We start from the raw sequence: 24,575 nt of genomic DNA, 5'->3' as shown, positions 1-24,575 counted from the left end.
AAGTCTATTGTGAAAGGCTGACTGGACTATAGGCCAGGCCTGAGGAGACTTCAATCTATTACCAAAGTGAAGGAGACTGTTCTGAGAGACTTCCTCTTTGTAAATGACTGCGCCCTACATACTGGCTCAGAGCCAGGGATGCAAATCAGTATGGACAAATTTTCCACGGCTTGTGACAACTTTGGACTCACCAAACATTAAAAAGACTGAAGTCATGCATCAGCCTGCTCCTCATGCACCGTACACAGGACCCATAATCACAATCAAAGGGCAGAAACTACAGGCAGTAGACCAGTTCACTTATTTTGGCAGCACCCTCTCCCAAGCAGTGACTATTGATACAGAAGTTAACTGCAGAATAGCAAAGGCAAGTTCTGCTTTTGGTAGACTTTGCCCCACTGTATGGGAACATCGAGGAATCAGCCCAGCAACAAAACTGAAGGTCTACTGTGCCACGGTACTCACTACGCTCCTGTATGCCTGTGAAACGTGGACTGTGTATCAAAGGCATGCAAGACAACTCAATCATTTCCACATGACTTGTCTTCGCAGAATATTACGCATGAGATGGCAAGACAAAGTACCAGGCACTGAAGCTCTCTCTAGAGCAAGTCTACCATCAGTCTACATAATGCTGATAAGAGCGCACACCCGTGGGCAGGTCATGTCATCTGTATGTCAGAGGAGCGCATACCCAAGCAACTCCTTTTTGGGGAACTCTCTGCTGGAAGACGTTCACATGGAGGGCAGAAGGGACGTTTCAAAGACACACTTTGAAGGCCTCCCTGAAGTCACTTGACATAGACACGACCACCTGGGAAACACTGGCACAAAACTGCCCTACCTGGCACTGCCTCACCCACAAAGGCTGTCAAGCTTACAAAGCAAGGTGTATTGCTGAAGCACAACTTAAGCGTGAGCTGCGCTAGTCCAGAGCCACCAGCGCAACAACTACAGTGTCTACACAAATCTGTCCAATATGTGCCAGGACATTCCGTGCCTGAATTGGCCTGATCAGTCATCTTCGGAAACACCGCAAACAGCCTCAAAATGACTAATGGTATTAAGGTCCTCATCGATGACGATGGATGAACAACAACAGGCCAGGCCCTTATTTTTACTTTAAAAAGTTGGGGAGAGAGTGCCTCAATGAAAACGCATTAATTGAAGTAGTGGGCTGCTGCTTCTTCCAAGCTGAAGGATCTCCCCTCGGTACTCTAGTTTCAAATTCTGCTGCCATCCTCAAATGGGCAGGGAGCCCACCCATTGGCTAATTCACAAAAAAAAATCACTGCCAGGCAACTGTTTTCCACAGTACAGGTATGTGACCTCCATTTGACCCCAGCCTCAGGATCTAGACCCACAAGGGCAAAATCCTGCCTGTAGTATATTCCCCTCTTCGTGCACACTCTGAAAAACTGCTTCATACATTTTCAAAATCTTTCAATTGAGTGCACACTAAATAGCTTTGCTTTTCTTGCAGAGATTGCTGGCACAGGATCAGAGAAAGGATTCAAGTACAAAGGGAAGAAGTCTCACAGCAATTACTAAACTTGAAATAAAAGTAGGACATGACCATAACCATCATGAACAGAGAAAGGAAAGTAGCTCTGTGTATGCTGAAGCTGGTTTAACTGTATATTCATTGAATATTGAATTGTATTCAGGTAAGGGCAAACACTGAGGATTCATTTATTTTCTTTTATACATAGGAGCAAACTAAAACTGTGGGTGTTGGATTTGTTTTCTGTGTTACTGGGAGGTGCATATTTGTAATGCATGTCCCTGGAAATAAAAACTTATGAACAATGTAAAGATTTAGGTCCAGTTCTATCCTTCATTATTTGGCTTTTTAGAATAGAACACATCAGCAGAGAATGGCTAGCCAAATGTGAAGGTTGGAAACTAAGTAACATTTTTTCTACTCTTTCAGTCATCAGTAAAGTGATGATAGGTGTCATTGTCAGTGCTTTCAAGTGGCACTTACTCTTCAATAATCTGCTCGTTGATGCTCAGGTTCTGACATGGCCATTCAGCTCCTGACCTGATTACAGCTTTGATACAAATGTGGACAAAACAGCTCACCTCATGAAATGAGGTAAGAGCAATTGTTCTTGACATAAAGGCAGCATTCAATGGAGTGCCACATCAAAAAGCTCAAGTAAAACTGGAGTGAATAGGAATCGGGGCAAAACTCTCCACTGATTGGAGCCAAACCTAGCACAAAAGAAATATGATTGGAGATGTTAGGGTTCAATCATCTCAATCTCTGAATATCACTGCAGGACTTCCTCAGGGTAGTGTCCTAGGCCTAACCATCTGTTTTATCCATGACCTTCATTCCAACATGAGGTCAGAAGTTCTGAGTTCACTGATGATTGCACAATGTTCAGCACCATTTGTAATTCCTCAGATTCTGAAATAGTTGTTTGTTTATTTATTTATTGACAAATGTGATTAAGTTGTGCAATATTTGAAATATTGCTTGATGATTTTTATACTTTACAGTTAACAAATCTGTTTGCCAATCACGCACTTCTGAATTTTGTATAAGAAAATTTTAAAGCTTCTATGTGGAATGTTGGTGATATAAACAAAACTGCATTTGTTTCCCATACCAAATCACTTTGAAGGTGGTGGTGAACTTTCTCCTTGAACTACTGCAGTTTTTCCAGTGCTTCTAGCAGGGCTTTAGATATGAAATGATAGGGTGGTTTCGAAAGAGTGGTGACATGTGTCCATCAGGATGATGAGAAAGATGGTACCCCTATGTATTTCTATCTTATTCTCAAATAGTATAGGTTGTGGGACTGAGAGCTGTGTCTCCTGCAACAAATCTGAAGCCAATTGGCAGTGCATGTGGCTAAAACAGAAAAATGCAAGAAAAACTCAGCAAGCCTGGCAACATTAATGAGAGAAAACATTGTTAATGTTTTGAGTTCGTATGACCTTTCTTTCTAAGAGTCATATTGGCTTGATACATTCATTCTATTTTCTCTCTCCACAGATGCTGTCACACCTGCTGAGTTTTTCTAGCAATTTTCTGTGTATGTTTCATATTCCAGAGTCTGCACTATATAATTTCAGTGTGTTGCATAACTTTGCAGAGGAGCTAAGACATGAGCCACTTTAGAGAAGGACCTTCAACATAGTGAGGGAGGCAAAAATAAAACAACAGCAAGGAAAGAGAAGGGCTCCGATGACTGCCTGCACCCGGCACTCTTAGGAAACTGAACAATTGCTGGACCTCTGCATTAACAGTCAAAGATCAGCTTCATATTCATACAAGAATTATCAACAACCAAGCAACTGGGTTCCTGAGGCAGTGCTTTGGTTATTTTGTCTAAGTAAAGATTCCTTATTTCACTATCTCAGTAATGAGAATGATTGCTATTTAAAACATTCTAAACAAAGTGTCTTCAAAGATGTTTGACCAGAAAGGGAAAAAAGAGCAGTCTCCAGGGTGCACGGCAAAGGAGACGGTCAATGTGATATTCATGTTCTTCAGGCCAACTCCATTGTCTTCATGAAGAGAAAACCTTCAAATTCAATTAACCTGCAGGTGCTGTGTGATCTTGGCAAAGACTTCATGCATGCTATTACTCAGAAAACAATGTCTTTGTCTAACATTTCATGGTGCTGCTATAAATAAAAGAAGAAATATTGGCTGGGTGTTTCTTAGTTGAATAGAGCTAATCATGCTCCTTTGCCTTTTTCATCCCACTGAGAAACACCATAACATAGAAAACTGAATATTAAGATCTATTGGCTTTATCTTTTCTGCTATTTCGACTCGATTATTACAATCTTTTATGCACAATGTTTGAAATGGCACCTTTATAGATGGAACAAGCTTCTCAACTCAGATTTGTGCCATGGATGATAAACCCCAGAAGTGAACAAAATTAAAGAGTGCTTGTCACTCCCCTGATGTCAACAAGCTTGTTCTTCATTTCCAAGTAAATAAGAAAGAATAAGGTGATTGCACTGGCTCAGTGAGTGAACTCCTTCCATGCAACTTAGCCCTTGAGATTTTACTCGATGGTGGCCTTCCTACCTAAATAGAATGAACCTTATCAGTTTCATTGAAAAGAGACAGGTGTTATCTACAGGTTTGCATTATGGTACCATGAACAATTATCCCATTTGTTGCCCAACCTAACACCTTTAATGTTAAGGGCAAGTGCTGTTCTTTAACATCCACTCTAGTGTTGGATTTTGTGAGCCCCAGCCAGGTGTTGTAGTTAAACTCTCTGAAAAAGCTTCTTTTGTCAAGCCATAATAAGCAGAAGATTATATCTTAGAATGGTTAGTGCATCTTGCTGCAAATCTGTCTGAAAATCTGGTTAGTTAAAATTAATTTTTCAAGGATTATCTTGCTTCTTTTTTGGTCTGTAGCATCTTCTATGTTAGGAAAAGAGTTCCTGAGGCCAAAAATGTGAAGAATCCCTGCACACTTTCAAAACAACAGGAATCCCCTAGAGCAAATGATTAACTGCCAGGTGATCAGAGACCTCAAAACAGTAGAGGTAGGGTTGTCATAGACTTTCTGACCTATCGTCATAGCTCCCAGCACCCCAATAAAATCCAGCCCTAGAAACGTAAGCTCCACTTTTACAATTATTCAGTTCTGATAAGTGATTGCTTCATGCAGATATATATTATGCTGTGATTCAATACGGCAGAACATTTTCAAAAGTTCATTTGCACCATGCATATATTGTTTGCAAAGCCAGCATTTATTGCCCATCCCTAATTTTCCTTGAGAGGTGAGGTGGGTATATTTGCTGATCCACTGCAGTGAAAGTATTCCCACTATGCTTTCTGGAGCTAAAGGTTTATCTTAAATATTAAATAAATTGCAAGTCTTTTATGTGGACAACCACAGATATTCCCTATAACTGTACAAGTCTGCAGCGCAGTTTATTACATATTGCAATACATAAAGAAATTTGTATTTGCATTTCAGCTATCTAACAAAAATGTAATGTCACAAAGCCTGAACATCTGATTTGGGGCAGGAAGCGGGCATTTGAACGGTATACAGATCCCAAATTCTACCCCTGGTTAACGAGACCCTTAACAAGCCTAATTCCCTACCTGCCTTGTACAGTGATAGTTGCAACATACTATTCATACCTGTCACTTTGAATAATAGCTGAAGTAGCTTCCTTTCTTTTATTGCGAATTGCTTCATGGAAAAAGGAAGCTTCATTTTTATTCAGTGTTAGATCAGCTCCACGAGCTAGGAGTAGACGCACAGCTTCACTGTGTCCTTCTCTTGCAGCCAGATGGAGGGCAGTGTTCTTTGGAATAAATTACAAAAGAAACTTCAAACAGCCAGTTCTCCAAATATGAGAAAAACACAAACATACATTTTATTACCAAAAGAATAACTAGTTTGGATTCATAAAATACCCAAGGCTTTTACTTGGTGTGGCATAATTTGAAAGCCTCATGTTGTTTTCTTCCCAGGATCTCAATAATAGTTGCTGATGGTCAAACCTAAAATAATTGGATTCTGCCATTTTATTGCAAATCAAATCTAGTTAATTCCACGTGTGACAGCAGAGTGTGTTGACTCAGCAGCACACAATGTATTTTTTAGCACCAAGAATTCCTGCTGGGATTGAAACTGACATCTCTTTGCATCAAAAATCAGACTGGCAGAGGGAATTGACTAGATGTGCTACAATTCTCCCGAATTAGGGCTCAGTGCCCACGCCATGGGAAACTTGGGGAGTTTCCCATGGTGTCAGCAGCATCTAACAGGTGGGAGAATCCTAATTTAGTTATGTTAATTTATTCATTGTAGATAGCTTACCAGCCAGCCCCACTGTTCCAAAACCAGCCTGCCATTTTTAAATGGTGATCTGATCTCTGTGCTCGGAGACAGGCCTCCCTCTCACAACAAAACATAAATGGGTGGCCCAGAGGTTAGCACTGCTGCCTCACAATGCCAGGGATCTGGGCTTGATTCCTGGCTTGGGTCACTGTGTGTGCAGTTTGCATGCTCTCAAGAATAATGGTAGGAAGGATTATTACTTACAGGGCGAAAAACTGCAGCAGGCGACGGTGCAGAGGGACCTCGGGGTCCTTGTGCATGAGTCGCAAAAACCCAGCTTGCAGGTGCAGCAGGTGGTCAGGAAGGCGAATGGGATGCTGGTCTTCATAGCGAGGGGGATTGAATATAAAAGTAGGGAGGCCTTGCTGCAGCTGTATAGGGCATTGGTGAGGCCGCAGCTGGAGTACTGTGTGCAGTTTTGGGCACCGCACCTGCGCAAAGATATTTTGGCCTTGGAGGGAGTGCAGAGGAGGTTTACTAGGCTGATACCGGAGTTGAGGGGGTTGAGCTATGAGGAGAGGCTGAATAAACTAGGCTTGTACTCGTTAGAGTTTGGAAGAATGAGGGGAGATCTCATTGAGACGTATAAGATGATGAATGGGATGGATAGGATAGAGATGGAGACACTCTTCCCGCTCAAAAAAGACAGTAGGACTAGGGGGCACAGCCTCAAGATAAAGGGGGGCGGTTTAGAACGGAGTTGAGGAGGAACTTCTTCACTCAAAGGGTGGTGAATCTCTGGAATTCTCTGCCCGTTGAAGTGGTGGAGGCTGCCTCACTAAATATTTTTAAGACGCGGGTTGAGGGGTTTTTGATAAGAGAGGGGATTAAGGGTTATGGGGAGAGGGCGGGAAAGTGGAACTGAGCCGTGACAGATCAGCCATGATCTTATTGAATGGCGGGGCAGGCTTGAAGGGCTAGATGGCCTACTCCTGCTCCTATTTCTTATGTTCTTATGTTCTTATGTGTCTGCATGGGTTTCCTCCGGGTGCTCCAATTTCCTCCCACAGTCCTGGTTACATGCATTGACCATGTTAAATTTTCCCTCATTGTACCCGAACAGGCGCTGGAATGTGGTGACTAGGGTATTTTCACAGTAACTTCATTGCACTGTTAAAGTAAGCCTACTTGTGACACTAAGAAATAAACTTTAAACTTTGGTTTGCGACAGGACCTCTGTAGAAATGAATTGATTTCTTTTACGAGGCACTGTATGTTGAACTTGTTACAGATCAATAAAGTGCAATAAAGAGGGTTTTAATGATTTCAGCTTGCTAGGAAACCTCAGCAACTTCAAACCAAAGCTGTGCAAGCCCTGGGGCTGAGTGCACAGCTGTGCAGACTGGAAACATCCCACCAGCAACCCCACCCCACCCTAAGAGACATTGACATCTCCTCTGTCAGAGGGCTTCAAATGTGTCTGCCCTCACATGCAGCTTCTATAGAGGAGAAAGGAAATGCCGTAGTAATTTAAAATCCTGCCAAGTTATCGGGTTGGGGGGGGGGGGGGTCATAGAGATTAAAGTGTCCTGGCCGCATCAGAATTTTCACACCTATCAGTAGGAATGTAGATATAGATCACAGGGCTGCCTGAAATCATCATATGAGGAGTGATCTTCAGGTCTGCCAGCACTAGAAGGGGCAGTCCAGCCATAACACTTTATCCCGGCAGAGAGTAGTGAGATCAACCCCTTGTTGCCAGCCTGGCAGCAACAAAGGGCCGAATGACCACTGGACCTACCTTCCTGAGTCCCCTTGAAGCCCAAAGTGCGAGCCCAGGATGTGAGTGTCAGGGTATCAGCAGGCAGTGCACTATTGGCACCACCAAGGCATGTGGCCTGAAGGGAGGCTGAGTGGGGCGTCTGAGGAGGAAACAGAGCTGAGTGAGGGATCTGAGGGGGCAGGAGGGCTGAGTGGGAAGAGGTTGAATGGGAGGTCTCAGGGGGAAGGGGGCTGAGAGTGTGCAGTCTGAGAGGGAAGGGGGGACTGGTTCTAAGGGGGAAGGACAGCTGAGTGGGGTTCAGAGGGGGAAGGGGAATTGAGGAGGGGCTGAGGGAGAAGGGAGGCTGAGTGGGAGCTCTGAGGGGGAAGGGGAGCTGAGTGAGGCGTCTGAGGGAGAAGGGGAGCTGTGTGGGGTGTCTGAGGGAGAAGGGCCTGTGAGCGAGTAGTGGGGAGAGGATGCCTGTCACTACTGATGGGTTGGTACTGCTTCCTCAACTCTTGGGGTCCAACATACCAGGTTCTTGTTTGTGAAGACCTGTCTGAAAGCCTGTCCCCTGCGGATCCCACTGGGGAGGTGCGTAAATAGCCGGAGCTATTTGACTCAGACTGCAAGCCTGTTGATTATATTTAAATTTGTGGTTTTGAAGATAGGCAGGAACCCATTCAGGGCTGGCAGTGCAGTCTGGGAGGGTCCCACGCAAAACCTGCTTTTTCACCAACTCTCAATTCACTGGGCCATTGTGATTCAGAATCGGAGCTAATGGACCCAGGGAATCCCGCCATGGTTAAAATGATCACTCGGCAGAATCAGTAGGAATGTTGATAGAGATTTTAACCACACTCTCCACTTATATCCATGTGTCAGCATTCACCTGTTGTATGTCTCAACATGCAGTATATTTGAATATAATCTAAATATTTCATTTAGATGAAAGCAATAGCTTTGGTTAAATTACGCAATGTGTCTGGCAAAAATACACACAAATCAGTTTATCTTCTTTATCATTCTTCTAATTCTGTAAACCTAGTCCATCAACCCTGGAGCTTACACACACCTCTGTGCTCCCAGCGTGGTTTTCACACTTTTGAAAACTAGTAGTGATTCATGCCAGCATGATGTCACGCTGCTGGAGGGGGCAGAGAAGATGCTATTGTGTCAATCCCTTTAATAATATGTTAATATATTATAATGTATAGAAATCATCACATCACTGGCAAGGGTTCACCAGTGCAAATTCATTTTTTGGCTGCTCGTGAGGTTTAGTGGCCATTAGGGGATTTGCATCCATGGCTAATAGGGCCAATATCACCAGTACTAATCCTGGCTTCTTATCTCCCTGAATAGACAATACCATCTTGTTGTTTCTTTTATGTCCTCTGAGGGACATGAACGAGAAATGAAGACTGCAATATCAGATAATCGGAGCTCTGAACTGCGCGTGCACAGTTCGAAAAAATCCGAAAAAGCACGCACGGGTCGGGAGAAAAAAGCAGAGAGAGCGGCTCTCTGACTCAGATCATCCTCGGTGGGGAAGGGGGGGGTCAGAGCATCCTCTGGATGGGGTGAATAAGGAGGAGGCGGGTCAGATGTATCTCTGGGGAGGGAGTGAGAGGGCTGATCGCTGTCTGTTGGTGGAGGTGGGGATGCCTGATCACTCACTGATGGTGGGGTGGGGGGGATGGATGGATCTCTGGTGGGGGGGCAGGGGTGTCTGCTACCACTCTGCAGGCGATCCCTCCTCCTCACCGGAAGAATGAATCCCTCCTCCCGGAATGGCCACATGCCCAATCCCCACCGATCACTCAGAGTGGCAGTGGACACCCCTGCCCCCCTCACCAGAGATCTTACCGCCACCCCCCACCCCCTCCCTGTCAGTGAGCGATCAGGCCTGCCCCCCCACACACCACCAGACAATGATGAGCAGACCAGACCAGAAGGTGGTAACGTGGGTAACTTGGTGGTAGAGTTGGGCGCACGGTTCATTAAATCATCGGGCCACCTGATTCGGGCGCGGACAGGATCCATGCCCAAATCGGGTGTCAGTAAGGTTGCGATTTGCTCGGATTTGGCTGCAGATCATGTTAAAAAGCCCAACGCTTGAATTTACTGTGATTTTGCGCCCGAAAATAGATGCAAATTGTTGGTAAAATCGCGGCCTAAGTGTGCCAAAGGAAAATATCAGAATCTAATAGGATGATTCAGGTCAATGCAAGCTTGGATATGCAAACAAGGAATTCAATAAGGAAAAAACAATTGGTTTTACAGAGCCCAGGCACTGTCCAAGTAATCTTTCCTGTCTTTTGAAATGAAATGTATTCACCTACCCCATTCTCATCCACGCGATTGAGCAGTGTTGCATCAGTTTGTAATAATACTTCCATTGTCTGAGTATATCCTCCAAAGGCAGCATAATGTAAACTTGTCCAACACTTGTAATCCCTTCGAAGATTAAAATGAAAAACTAGTTTTGGAAAATCCATTGGCTGAATTTATATCTATAAAACACATTGCCCTTAATATTTACAGGGAGGATGCAGGTGAGGCTGAGGATGCTGAATTCCTGCAATTTTTAAAAGGCATGGCACCATTAATAAATCTTGTGGCTCTATTTTACTAGCTGGTGAGCAGGAAGTAGACAGCCAGGCCAAAGGATAGGAAGCAATGCCAATGGCAGGAGACCATAGTCAATGGATTACTGGGGGAGAGTTGGGCAATTGGCTGAGGATGTGGGGTGTTCCAGTCAGAAATTGGGAAGCAGGAAGCTCAACCCTAATCAGGAAGTTCCAATTCGTGATCAGGAGTTGAGAAGACCTGTGATAGGGGGTCTGGAGGGTAAAGTTTGGATTTGGGGAGGCTAGTGGCTTCCTTAGGTACTGGGGGAGATACTCCTGCACCTCTTGGCCCACCAAGCTGAAAGAGACACTCAAATTAATCCTTGACCAATTGAATTGTCGGAGCTGTGGCAAATATTTTAGCTAGTGGCTTTTGTCTCCATGGTGGGTCACTTGGACAGGCCAATACCTTGCATTGTAAAAATAGTGAAGGGTTCACAAGAGGGTGGGATCCACAAATTTGCCTTTTAAGCCCCACACACCAACTGTCTCCTGCCCATCATGTGGGATATCAAACCATTTTATTAGAACACAAGACCATTACTTTACATTACTTTCTTCCTGACAATAGAAAGCAAACTATTCCTCAGCAGATGTTTCTTACCGAGTTCAGTAAAGAAAAAGTAAATAAATGGTAGGCCGTTCAGTGCCTAAGCTACAAACAAATAAATAACAGTGAACGACCAGCGAACAATAATTCATGAAAAATTATTCTTGGTGCACATACCGCAACAAGAGAGCTCCTTTTCTGAGAAGCAGTTGAACCACCTTGGTGTGCCCGTTCTGTGCCGCTAGATGTAGTGGTGTCATTCCTTTTTCATCTCCTTCATTCAGCAATTTTGTCTCATTTATGTTCTGCAGCAGCAGCTTGCATGTATTGAGTCGGCCGTATCTGTGATAAAGAATAAATTAGTTCCCACTTCTAGCTCATTAAATTTAAAATTCTCATAGTTGTGTTTAAACCTTCATGAACTTGTCCAATCCTATGTACTTTTATTCATTTATGTGATGCAGTCTGCACTGGCTATGCCAGCATTTATTGCCCATTCTTAATTTCGCTTGGAAAGGTAGTGGTGGTTGCCTTCTTGAACCATTGCAGTCCATGTGGTTTAGGTACACATTGGTTTTGGGGAAGAAGCTCCAGGTTTTGAGCCAGCAACAGTGAAAGAATAGAGATATATTTCCAAGTCAGGATGGTGAGTGACTTAGAGAGGAAATTCCAGGTAATGGTTCTCCCACGTTTCTGTTGCTCTCGTCCTTCTTGATGGTAGCAGTCATGAATTTGGGAGGTGCTGCTGAAGGAGCCTTGGCGAATTCCTTGAGGTATCCAGTGGATTGCTATAGGGGTCAGTGCTGGGGCTTCAAGTATTTAGAATATACATAAATGACTTGGCTGAAGGGAGGGAGTCTTGCAGCTAAATTTGTTGATGATACAAAGATAGGTGGAAAACCAAGTTGCAAGGAGGACAAAAAGAGTCTGCAGAGGGGTATAGATAGTTTAAGTGTGTGGACTAAAAAATGGCAGAATGGAACATAATGTGGGAAAATATAAGATGAAAAATTAATGGGAAGAATGGAAAAGCAGAATACTATTCAAGAAGAAAAGAACTGCAGAATGCTTCTGTACAGAGAGATCTGGATATCCTTGTATATGAATCTCAAAATGTTGGCATGCAAATATAGTAAGTAATTATGCCAAGGACTTGTTTTCTGCCATCCAAAGAATCAGCTGGGAACACATCCCTGCCATCTCCTACAGTCCCGTATCCAGCTTATGCTCTAATGACTATTGAACTGCTGCAGTTAGGGCTTCTACAACTCACTTGGGAGGAAGTCCTACCTGAGAGCTGCCAGTCAGTCATATTGACTGGCATCTGTCCAGTCCCTGCAGCAACAGCACTACAATGAACAGAAGAGAAACTATGCACAAATGTGCCTGAGCCTAAGTGCCAGAGCCAGAGGACAAGACATGTGTAAGAGGTCTCAGGATGGTAGGGTAGGGACACAGTGTACTGAGAGAGCAGGACAGATGTGCAATAGTGCCTTTCAGCAGTCATCAGCCATCTTCCCACTCTGAATAGACTTTGTCCACTCACCCTTATGGCAAGAAATCACACTTTGCCACTTTTCAAAGTTTCAGAAGATGTGACTTTTTTTTCTCTCACTGAAAAAAGGGTCTGAAACTTTCTCTTGGGCAGCATAGTGGCACAGAGGTTAGCACTGCTGCCTCACAGTGCCAGGGACCTGTGTTCGATTCCCGGTTTGGGTCACTGCCTGTGCGGAGCCTGCACGTCCTCCCTGTGTCTGTGTGGGTTTCCTCCAGGTTCCTCCCAAAGTCCAAAAGACATGCTGGTTAGGTGGATTGGCCATACTAAATTCTTCTTCAGTGTAACCAAACAGGCACCCAGAGTATGGTGAAGAGAGGATTTTCACAGTAACTTCATCGCAATTACTTGTGACTAATAAATAAACTTTAAACTTTACAACTTTTCCACGCTTGTTCAGTACCTAGAATTTTTTTGGTAAGATTGTCCCCTATATATTTGTGTTAATTCTTATTGGCTTACTGAGCTCTGCTGTATTAATGTATTCACATATTCACCGGAAGTGATGTTATAAAACCTGAGCACAGGGAACAGGCAAAGAAGAAGCAGTCGTGTAAGAGAACACACTCTATTAATAAAGCTTTGTTGTTTCTTCTCTGCTTCCTAATGCCACTCGCCAATATACAACAGGTCTCAACTTGTGGATTATCTCCCGAATATCTGAGAGATGCTGGGGCTATGAATAAAGTGTCCCTCTAAGTCACAGTGGAAGTGCTCGCAGGACACTGATTTTCCTGATAAGATGTTTCTTATTGCGTTGCAACTGCTGGGCAGTTCAGGGATTGCTTTCCTGGAGTTGGGAGGTTGCTGTATTTTGGTGACATGATATGTTGGACTAAGATTTGATTTCTGCCATAATGAAGTGTTCTCTCTCCTCAGAATTGTCCTATGTTGTTCATGTAGCTCTGACAGTGTAGTTAGCTGGATAACCTTGTCAAGGATAAGGTCATCTTATCCTTGACAAGAAGGTCAGAGAGTGAATTGTCTTTTTGTCTTGGATGAGCTCAGACTTTAAATTGCCATATTCACACCCTTCTGCCATCCTATATTCAATGATTTTAAAAAGCGGTGGGTACAGCTTTAAGAGATAGAGGCTCTCAAGATGGCACTGCTGATTACTGCTGAGCAAAGGATCTTCCTGCACTTAACTGGATTTTGGCAGACTTTTCAAAATGGCAGTGGTGCACATCTGCCTGAAGAAGAAGAAGAAGGGTGCACAGTGGTGATGTAAAAATTCATTCAATGTCAGAACTAATCGGACTGATTCCTGGGATGGCAGGATTGTTGCATGAGGAAATATTGGGCCAATTAGGCCTGTATTCAGTGGAATTTAGAAGAACGAGAGGGGATCTCATTGAAACTTGTACAATACTGACAGGGTTGGATAGATTGGATGCAAAGACGTTGTTTCCATTGTCCATGGGTTCTAGAATAAGAGGCCACAGACTCAGGATACAGGGTGGGCCGTTTAGGACTGAGATGAGCAAAAGTTTCTTCACTCGGAAGGTAGTGAACCTGTAGAATTTTCTGCCACAAAAGAATATGGAGGCCCATGTCACTGAATGTCTTTAAGAAAGGAATATAAAAAGAGGCGATTTTCAAGCAGAGGCTGTTTAATGGGCTCCCCACTGGGTACCACGGCCTCTGCGAGTCCCAACCGTTGGATTTCTGGTGCCATCAGCTGTGCCAGAAATCAGCACAGAGCTGTATAATTTATTCAAATTTCCATTTCAATATTTACATATAATTAGCAGGCCAGAGACGGCTAGATCCAGACCTGCTAGCTTCGCTGCCCCGCCAGGAGGGTTTACAATAGCTCCTCACTGACAGAGCGCTGATGGCCTAACCCCTTTGAAATGAATGGGGGCCAACGAGCCCCTCCCCCAATGGGTCAGGTGTAAGAGTAGTGCTCCCGGGCATTGTCAGCCTGGCCCCTGGGCACTGCCCAAGTGGCAAAGTGGTAATGACCAGGGGGCACCTTGGTACTGCCTACTAGGCATTGGGCACTGCCAAGGAGCAGGGCTCAATAGGATGGAGTCTGTGTTGGGGGCAGGGGGTGCGATTGGTGGGGTTGGGATCCTGCTGCCACTCTGCAAAGGGATCAGTGACAGAGGGAGGGAGGCCAGCGATTGGGACTAGGCATCAAGGTGGGGAGGGGGGCTGATGGATCACGGTTGGGACTGGGGGGGTTTGGGGCTGCTGGTGAGGAGGTGGGGATGTGTGGTTGAGGCTGTCCTGGACATGCCCGGGAGGCCAGCGATCACGTCGGGGTGGGGGGGGGGGGGGGGGAGGGGGGCGCGTTTTGGAGGAGCAACAAGGCAGGGGGGTGGTTGCTCTGTTGGTCAGCAAATCAGGAGGCTGGCAGTTTGGGGCTATTGTGCATGCACCAACATCAATGCACAATGGAGTGCTATGTTGTCAGCTTCTCCAGCAGGAAAAGACTCTGCCCACTGATTTCTATCAAGAGTCATGCTAGTGCACTCTGCTAGTGCACAAAGTGTGGGAGATTCATTTGAAAGTCCCGCAGAAAAACCAATGGGATTTACTCAAGATTTTACACAAATTCGACACTTGGGAGAATTGCCCCGATGAATTTTTAGACTCTAGAGTGTGAAGGGATGGAGAGAGAGAGCAGGACTGTGCTGTTAAGATAAAGGATCAGCCATGATCACACTGAATGGTGGAGCAGGCTCAAAAAGGGCCAAATGGCCTAGTCCTGTTCCCAGTTTCTATGTTTCCAAGACTCTTAGAAAAGCCATCATGTAGAGATGCCAGCGTTGGACTGGGATAAACACAGTGAGAAGTCTCACAACACCAGGTTAAAGTCCAACAGGTTTATTTGGTAGCAGACACCACTAGCTTTCGAGGCTTTTCCCCTTCGTCAGAACTCCCCACTCACCTGACGAAGGGGAAAAGCCTCAAAAGCTAGTGGTGTCTGCTACCAAATAAACCTGTTGGACTTTAACCTGGTGTTGTGAGACTTCTTACTCATAGAAAAGCACCATGGGGTTTGCCGTTTCCAAACTTGCATGGTCACGAGGTACGCAAAGTGGATTTTTTCTTGTTTTCTTTGCTGGATATGAAAGCCACGTATTGAAACGTAGAATCTGGGATCAGATTTAGTAACGGGTTTCTTTCAAATTCAGTTTCTGACTGAATGAATTTAAAGGACTAGCTGACCTGAAATTTAAAAATTTAATCTCATCCTCGTAAGAGTAATATTTAAAAGTCAATGGGAAAGGAAGGGGCAGTACAATTAACCAAAGAGATAACACAAGCACAATGGGCCAAAGTACCTCTTTCTGTATTGTTCAATGATACTTGTTTAAAAATAGTGCCATCCAGTGGTCATATTGTACAATTAGAGATTGATGGTTTTATATCAGCCTATTTGATTATAAATACAGACATAAGAATTACTTGAAAAAGATTTGACAAAGATCTTGGATAAAAGATTGACAACAAGAAGTAAGGTTTTGTCGATTAAAATTGAACGCATATGTAAGATTATTAAAATAGATGGATGAAGAAAAGACTTGCATTTAGACAACTCCTCTTGTATCCTTAGAATTTTCCAAAGGGTTTTACATGAAATTAATTAGTATCTAAAGCATAGGAAACATGGGCCAGAATTTTGAGATTAAAGTGGGCATGCACCCTACTTGAATTCACTTGGAATCGTGCGAAATGATGTTGGGAGTGTGTCCCAATACAATTGCGCATATCAGCAGGCACTTAACAGTCAGAAGCATGCCTACCAACATAAAAAAGGGCCAATGAAGATCATTAATGAATAAAATGAATTTTATGTTGCCCATGTAATTTTGCAGTCAATACACAGGCAACATGGGAAGTGGCCACAATGTTTTCCTCTGGTTCTCACCCAGGAGCGGGATTTCAAAAAATCTAGAGCAAAGACTCTGGATCTCTAGGTTAGAGTTTATTGCTGTGAAGTTCATTACAGTCGACAGCTTTTTCTATCAGTTCTGGTGCATTCTGTGCCTGTTATCTATGAGCCATGGTGTCAGATGCAAAAAATTGGTGGAATTTTCCATTTTCTGCAAACAGAGTGCTGGCTGAGGCGAGAAAAATGACTTGCAGCTCGCAAGCTGCATAGCCAGGTTTCCTTTGCAGAGAACCCAGCAATTTGTGCAAAAAAAATCTGGAGGTGTGACCCACACTGTCGTGCTGTTGGGTCAGGGTCAGAAAAAGCTGGGAATCCAGAGATTGAGGCACTCCAATCTCTGAAAGCAACACAGGAAACCCCCCACATGCATATGGAGACCATCCCCCAAAGTCAACGACAGGCCCCCACAAACTCATAAAAGGAATTCTCCCAACTGTAAGCAAACCTCCGCCTCCCTGGAGCTCCCCATTGGGCTCCACAAAGCACTACCCTGGCTCTAAGGAGGCAATGCATGTAACAGTGCCAAGAGGCAGTGCCACAGTACTACTCAGTCATGACCCTCAACTCAAACCCTGCCCTCCCCCCGCAAAGGGCTGTACGTACCACTGCATCCTTGGTGAGTTACTTTTGACTGGTTTCCATCTTTAAAAAAACAGTTGTAAACCTCTCTGATGTGACATCATATTGGCATCAGGAAATTTCTAATCTGGGAGGATGGTAAGATAGGGGAGCCCATTAATTGTATTTAAATAGATTGAAATAAGGTTCCTTATCTTCCTGAATGGGAACTCCATTATGTTATTGGTGGGGTGGGGGGGAAATCTGAAAAAGATTCCATTCCTATTTTCTGAATCTCATGAAATTTTGCACCCATGTTGCCGTTTTCGCTCACAACATATACAGATGCAAAATCACGGCAAATGTTTTTTATATGTCAGTCATAACTAAAGTATTGCACATGCAAAATATATGCCACAATCTATGCTGATCAGCTTAAGTATCATTCAAAAAATACGGCATATTACAAAACATCAGCTTACCTTAGTGTTATATTTAAACAGTACATTTTTTGAATCAGTTCAACATAATATTGTAATGTTTCACCTAATTAATAGCTATCAAATAATTTACTATTTTGAATGATATACCACTTTCGTAAACTAAACACCCAGTTTCCTTCATACAGTCACATACAGAGTAGTTGTTTCTAATGGTTTTAATTTATTTTGACCTTTCATTTGAGTAAATTAAATCCTGAGATGAATTGGAGTTGAAAAATTCCTTACCCTGCTGCAAAATGCAGTGATGATTTCTTGTCCACTGTTTTCAAGTATGGAGATGCTTTTAATGTCAACATTTTCTCCACAGAATCTGTTAGTCCCTGCCTACACACATAGTGCAATGGAGTACATCCATTAATGTCTCTGTCATTGAGCAGCTCCTGTATTTTTTCAGACTGCAAAAATATACACATAAATGTTAAATAATAAACACATAAAAAAGGATAAACAGATTAAGACTGAGTATTCCTTTAAAAAATGCTGCAGAATTGTTATTATAGCTTTTAACTCTGCAAATTCATAGCATTACAGCATCTTTTCAGGTTTTGATATTCAGTTGTGATTAATAGTGCCTAAACTGAAAAAAATATTATTTTTAAAAATCTGAATAGATCGGCTACTAAGCAACCTTTATGCTAAGTCTGGCATTGATTGCTTGTTAATCACGAAAAATTAAGAAGGTGTCTGAAAAACTGTCAAGTAGAAACCTAAATAAGGATGTACCTGAAGAATGTTTTCACTGAGGTTTGTTAACCCTTTGGGTTGCAGGACAGTTAGATGAAGGAAGTTGCATTCCGCAGAATTCTTTATGTTAATATCAGCTCCTAAGACAATCATAAAAAGAAATATTTTATTAGTTTGCTAAGGGAAGCTGATATGTCTTCACTCTTAAGAGAAAGTGACAGCAATAAGCCTTATGATGTGCTACACCTAGACTTGCAAAGAGTCTTTGACTATGTTCTGTTTGAAAATACATTTGGTCTGCTGGGAGTGTGTACCAAAAGCTGGAGGCTCGAAGCTCAATCATTAACATGTTACAGGCAAACTGCAGATACCGACCTGGCACATGTGGAAGCTACACCTGACCATTGGAGCAGCTTCTCTTGGGCAATTAGGGATGGACAACAAATGCTCCCCTTGCATGGGAATGGCAGGAGTGGGGCGATACGAGGGAGAACAGAAGGGTACGGCATAAGCCACAAACAACTCATGGGTGTGTGTGTTTTTTTTTGAGGTCTGCAGAGGACTCCTGCTCCTCCTACCTCAACTTAATGATAAACTTATAAAAATTACATCCATTTTGGTGGCAGCTACCAATAAGTTTTTCTGCATGAAATGAGAAGGTCACACCAGTCAAAGCTTAAATTTCAGACAAAGTTTATGATTCCAAACCTATGAATTCAGCCACTTCCTTCTTTGTTAAGTCACACAGATATCTAATACTTTCTTTCTTTAAGGCTGGTCAATTATGATGTAAATGCAGAATTTTACAGACTTTGCGATCATTGGCATATCACTTTCATACATCCACTGCATGTTGATGATAGTCCCATCTGCCAACTGCCTCTTCTGGTGGAATCTAGTGTAACCTTATTGATGTATCTCCTTTATGCCCCAATATCTATCTGCCCACACTGGAACAAGATTCATTTTTGCAACTCTTACACCCTCGAAAAAGAAGTGAATCTTGAAATGTCATTTATTTTAAAAGTTGTACTGTGGTCTAAGTTCAAAAAAAAATTAAACTTAACTTAAATTTATTGGTGGTTCCCTCAATTGATTCTACCTTCTTAGCATTTCCAAGGCTCATATGATATTAGGGTAATTTTAAATTAGCCTGCTGGGTGGGTCAGCAATTAAAAAGCCCCACATTATCTGTCTGCTCTGGAGCCATCCGCATGACACCACTTACCATGATTTTGACTCAAGGCAATGGATTCACAGCAATTCCATCTAGCTAAAGACAGCGGGGATCTTATTGACCTATGTAGATCCAGGTCATCATTGGGTCAGTAGTGCTAGTTTAACACTGATCTGAAGGAGGAAATCACTGTGCCCTTCCTGCCAGGGATATCTGGATAAGTCTTTTATGGTAGATTGTACATTAATTTTTCTTGTGGGATTAGGAGGAGCAGCAGTATTCCAGTGTGTCCACAAAGAAAACCGAGGACTTCCCTGCCACAGGCTGCACCTTCTTCCACCCTGTAAGACCATTCTGGAATCTGCTTTCCCGCACCTGCCTGTATGCTGTCTGATGTGGCTAAAGGTCAACAGGCTGCTAGCTGCTCTCCTTCTGTTCCACATGGAATACAGTTTGACCGAATATTAATAAGGTCCAGGACATAAAATTCTATCTACTCTCTGGTTCATGCTACCTGATATCTTTCAAATACTGTGAATATGAAACAATTGTGAAGCCTTAACCTGCTGCCCCTCCCCCTCAGCAGTATATCACGGTTCCATTGAAGTAAATGGCAATTTAAGTGGTCCTCCACATTGACTGGGGGGAAAAAAAACACTGGCAGGTTGATTAAATGCTAGCCTAATATTTAATGATTGAACAGTTTAATCATAGCTTTGAATAGAATATAATAATAATGAAAAGATATTAAAATTACGTTTCACTATTATGTTAAAATTAGGCCTTAATAAACATAGAAATAAAAAAAAGAACATTGTTTGCTAGGACTGGAAATGATGTTGAATTATTTACTTTGAGTTGCAAAGAGCTGAGTCAAGTGAAATGAGCTTATTTCTGTGAACAACGACTGCTGCCATGTTATTATGAAAATTATCTGATACAGACTGCTGATAATAAATGTTAGCATATATTCAAGCTTTCTTTTCTTCCTGCTTAGCTGCTTCTTCTATTGAATTTGTAAACAGCAATTTGATTTCATATGAAGATAACTACAGAAATAAAGGGTGGGATTTTACAGCCTCACTTATCCTGAAACCATAAAATCCCACCTGAGGTTAACAGAACTTTTCGTGGTCACTGCTTGCCCACTCCGATTCCTGTGGTGGGCAGGATGGTAAAATTCCAGCCAATGTGACAACCAAGGCATACAGACAGCTTTGACATTTATGCTGCGGTAGGTGCTGTAAGTCTAAGTAAGTTGATGCCAGTTAAGGATGAAGTAGGCTCAATTGTGATGGTCCCACAATTGATAAGCCCTCAGACATGTGCATGAAGAACATCCATTTGGGTGAGCTACCAGAGGGCCATTGCTGCACATAGAATTATATGGTACATTCATTCATTTCTTGAGAAGGCATGCTGGACAACAGTATGAATCGGAAATAGGAAAGTGGAGATCCGCATGCCTTGGATCTTGTTTCTTAGGTGTAGCACAGGCTCAAATAGTGGGGCTATCTTGTTCAGGACACATTAGACATCCTTGTAGTCATCAATTTCAAGTAAGTTTAAAAAAAAAATCCAGTAGAGCCAGGGGGAAGAGAAATTCTCCATTGGAAACATGACTATTGCCAACAACTCATGTCCATATGTGATGAAGGGTTTGGAGGACTGATCTCAATCAATCCTTGGGATTCTCTGCTTAGGTTTAGTTTGGTCACACAATGCAAAGTTTAAGCCAAGGCCTTACCATTTTGCAATAATCTTTTGATCCATGCGTGCACCTTTGGCATGTACCTCCACATATGCGGGTGCAAGATTAGTGTACCTGCTGTTATTAAAATGTTACCAAAGCTTCAAGTGAAGGTCTGTAGCACAGTGGTATTGGAGGGAATAAATGAACTGAGTCTTTTGAGACAGTATCGAACTTCAACAAAAATGGTTTTTATTCAGCATGCATGAGGGAGAGCAGAACTTGGAGCTATAACTTCAGCCTGCTTCCGAGCAACTGTAGTCCTCCAAAGGTACTTACATATTTTTAGCATTACATTTACATTAGGTCATCATATTGTCACTTTTAATGAATTACAGTTATATTTTGGTCACATTATGTGGATCCATTGTTCTGTGTGCTTTAACATAAGAATATAAGAACATAAGAAATAGGAGCAGGTGTAGGCCATCTAGCCCTTCGAGCCTGCCCCGCCATTCAATAAGATCATGGCTGATCTGAAGTGGATCAGTTAATTTTAATCATTTTCTGGACATATCCTGTCTATCTATTTATAATATCAAAGCGTTGTCTTTTGTCAAGCCGATTTCAATGGTCTGTTAATTGTCCCCATTTTCCTGATACTTGAATGTCCAGAGGCACAATGGCCCTTCTAGACATTGTAGAGCCTCATTAAGTGATGTTGATTCTTTTACTGTTGCTGCAGTCTCGGAAAGATCTCACCTGGGGCGCAACTGTGTTAGTGCTGCCTGGGATGTGGTAGTTTGTTGTGTCTGTCCACCATGGATGTGAATACTACAGTCAGGTTATCTGTTTAACCCTTTCCATTCATTCCTCTCCTTCTGCAGCCCACACTGCCTGGGTTTGCCCTATTACACTTTCCTTAGCTATCAATCAGATAAGAATGTAGAAACGCTAGACAGAGCAAATCATTCTCCATAACATTATTGGCCAAAAGTCTATTTCTTCCAAACCACTGCAATAATAGAAGAGCGAATTATTCTTCCTTAACTTTTGTTGCACCAGTGTATTGATGTTACTGGACTAGTAATCAAGAAATGTAATAATCACAGAAAATATGAGTTCAAGTATGTGAATTTGAATTATGTCTCCAAAATCTGGAAATTAAAAATCGAAAAGTGACAATGAAAGATTTTTAGATTGTCATTTAAAACCCAATTCCTTCACTAATGCTTTTTAGTGAAGGAAACCAGCCATTCTTTCCTGCTCTAACCTCATTAATGTGGTTAATTCTTAACCACTCTGATGTGACTTAGCAAGTTGCTTAATTGTATCAAATGACAGCTAAGCAGCATTGTGAGAACTCTTTCAATTAATAAAATGCAGCAATTCAAAAATAAGCCAGCTAGAGGTGAACAATAAATACTAACCTTGTCAATGGCACCCACCCCCTAAGAATTAAACATTGAGAAAATATCACAATAAAAGTCAATGTTGTGTTATAATTGGGACTTCAATCACAGCATGGAAACATTATCATAAAGCAACAGTGGATCAGCACAAGTGTACAAATTTCCTCTCATATCTACACAAGAACAGTAAAGGTGCCTCCTAACCTCTCGTCACCAGAATTTCCACAGTTTTCCATGCTCCATGTGAAGAAGCCCACAGAAGAGGAGTGTGGGATTCACCATCAATCATATTCATGTCTGTTCCCTGTTACAAAAAACCTGAAGATTACTCAGAAACAAATTAAGTTTAATGGTCTAATGCCTTGCAAATTAATCAATTTACATATACATTCTAGTTTTCTGTCATATTATGGAATGCTTTCTCTCACTGCAAACCATGCAGTATAAAGTGGTCGTAGGCCTTGAAAAGGAAATGGGAGAAGACTTGAGGGGAAGGAAAGAAATGGAAGAAAGGGAAGGTAGGAAGGGAGATAGGAAGGAAGCATAGGAGGAAATATTTTTCATGTGCAGTCACTTTTATAATGTAAGAAAAGTGGATCAATTTTCACACAACAAGCTCCCACAAACAGCAATGTGATAACAACCAGATAATCTGTTTTTATTTTGTTGATTGAGGGTTAATGATTTCTGTCCTGCTTTGAAACTATTGCTTGAGGTCTTTTAAAGACTCACTAAGAGGACAGACAGATCCTTTGTTTAACATCTCAGCCAAAAGACAGGATCAAACTTCAAAAATACTGTTTATGTGCTAAGTTCTGTTGTTAAATCAATGAGATAGTAAGAAGATTGAAGGAGTGTATGAAGTTAAGTCTAATTCTATTTTCATTTGCATTCATATTGAGGGAAACAGAGGTCAAAAACATCTGTACAACAGTGATAAAAATCAGAGATTTATCATTGGTCCTTCTCTGTCATTATAGCAAAGTGATTCATTGGCTATCTGTGTTCAGACACTGGGGGAGCTTTCTATCCTAAACAAATATTTTTAATATCACATTTATTTTATTCTCCATCTGGCATAGAGCAAGTCAAAGTTAACATCTACGACGATTTATAACAGTTGTGTGCAAATACCTGATCAATTAAATATTCCACCAGTTCTGAGTAGTCATATGTTGCAGCCCTGTATTTAAAAATCACACATAATATATTAAATATTACAACCAACAATAGACTTTAAATTATTTTCCCTGAAAACTTTTAAATAAACGTTACTTGTGTAATGGTGTTTGTTTAATGCCATCCAGAAGGTGAAGTATATCATTTTCTCCCTCGTATTTAGACAGCATGAGTTTGACTGCCTCAACTGCCCCTTGCATGCAGGCAAAGTGAAGGGCAGTGGACTTATCCTTCTGTAAAGTAAACAAAAAAAAGTAAACAAACAAATATATTGGGGGGCATTTTATGAGAAGAATTCTAAGTGGCTCACATGAAAATGGGAGCGATCCCTACACTGCAGAAGGAGGCCATTTGGCCCATCAATTTTGCACTGACTACAATCCCACCCAGGCCTTATCTCCAAAACCTCATGCTAGTCCCCCTGACATTAAGGAGCAATTTAGCATGGTCAATCCACCTAACCCACACATCTTTGGACTGTAGGAGGAAACTGGAGCACCTGGGGGAAACCCACACAGATATGGGGAGAATGTGCAAACTCCACACAGGCAGTGACCCAAGCCAGGAATCGAACCTGGATCCCTAGCACTGAGAGGCGCAGGGCTAACTATTGTGCCACCATGCTGCCCTAGATCTATTTTTCAGGCAAATTTTTACTCCCAATCTTATGGACTTGGATGTTAAAAAATTGGGCTAGACCATTTCTAGCTAGTATGGGCAGTGAGCGGGGCTTAACTTGTCACCGAGCAGCAGAGGGAGCTATTGCACATACAAGAACTCTATATCTACACATGCACAATTCCAACAGCACAGGCCTGACAGAGAGAGAGAGAGAGAGAACTGGCAGGCCTCTGCTGTTGCAGCCAGCCTGAACCATTTCCCACCCCAGCGCAATCGTAAGGGCCCACAACCAACTTTGAGCCCCATGCTACCTGAAAATGTAGCCCCAGTGCCTCCCCCTCCCTTACCATCCAGACTGATTTGTCCCCTTCCATTCCCACAATCGCAATGCAAAACAGCAGCAACACCGCCCCCCCCCATTGACCTTGTCCCTTCAGACACTGCCCAGTGGGCATTGCCAAGGTGCCAGTCTGGCACTGCCCAAGGGGCAACCCTCTTGCCTTCAGCCTTCCCAGCAGCCCTCAGTTCTACCAGTGAGGCCAACACAACTGTTCTTGTT

The 24,575-nt window shown here is 42.6% G+C and overlaps 1 protein-coding gene across 1 annotated transcript in view; it reads right to left on the bottom strand.

The window, feature by feature from the left end:
• trpa1b (transient receptor potential cation channel, subfamily A, member 1b) overlaps positions 1-24,575 on the bottom strand; it is a 99,731-nt gene that overhangs the window by 59,013 nt on the left and 16,143 nt on the right. Inside the window, exons 7-14 of the mRNA XM_080193532.1 lie at positions 23,492-23,628; positions 23,351-23,399; positions 22,421-22,520; positions 17,977-18,077; positions 17,479-17,648; positions 10,908-11,072; positions 9,893-10,007; positions 5,140-5,306 (exon numbers count right to left, since the gene is read on the bottom strand). Of these exons, the coding sequence (XP_080049658.1) occupies positions 5,140-5,306; positions 9,893-10,007; positions 10,908-11,072; positions 17,479-17,648; positions 17,977-18,077; positions 22,421-22,520; positions 23,351-23,399; positions 23,492-23,628 (1,004 nt within the window). The remainder of the gene's footprint in view (positions 1-5,139; positions 5,307-9,892; positions 10,008-10,907; positions 11,073-17,478; positions 17,649-17,976; positions 18,078-22,420; positions 22,521-23,350; positions 23,400-23,491; positions 23,629-24,575) is intronic.

This window comes from Carcharhinus amblyrhynchos, chromosome 8 (genome assembly GCF_965287045.1).
Source record: "Carcharhinus amblyrhynchos chromosome 8, sCarAmb.v2.hapA, whole genome shotgun sequence".
Classification (NCBI taxonomy): Eukaryota; Metazoa; Chordata; class Chondrichthyes; order Carcharhiniformes; family Carcharhinidae; genus Carcharhinus; species Carcharhinus amblyrhynchos.
The sequence above is the reverse complement of the archived record's forward strand: the minus strand, read 5'-3'. Positions and strand labels throughout refer to the sequence as shown.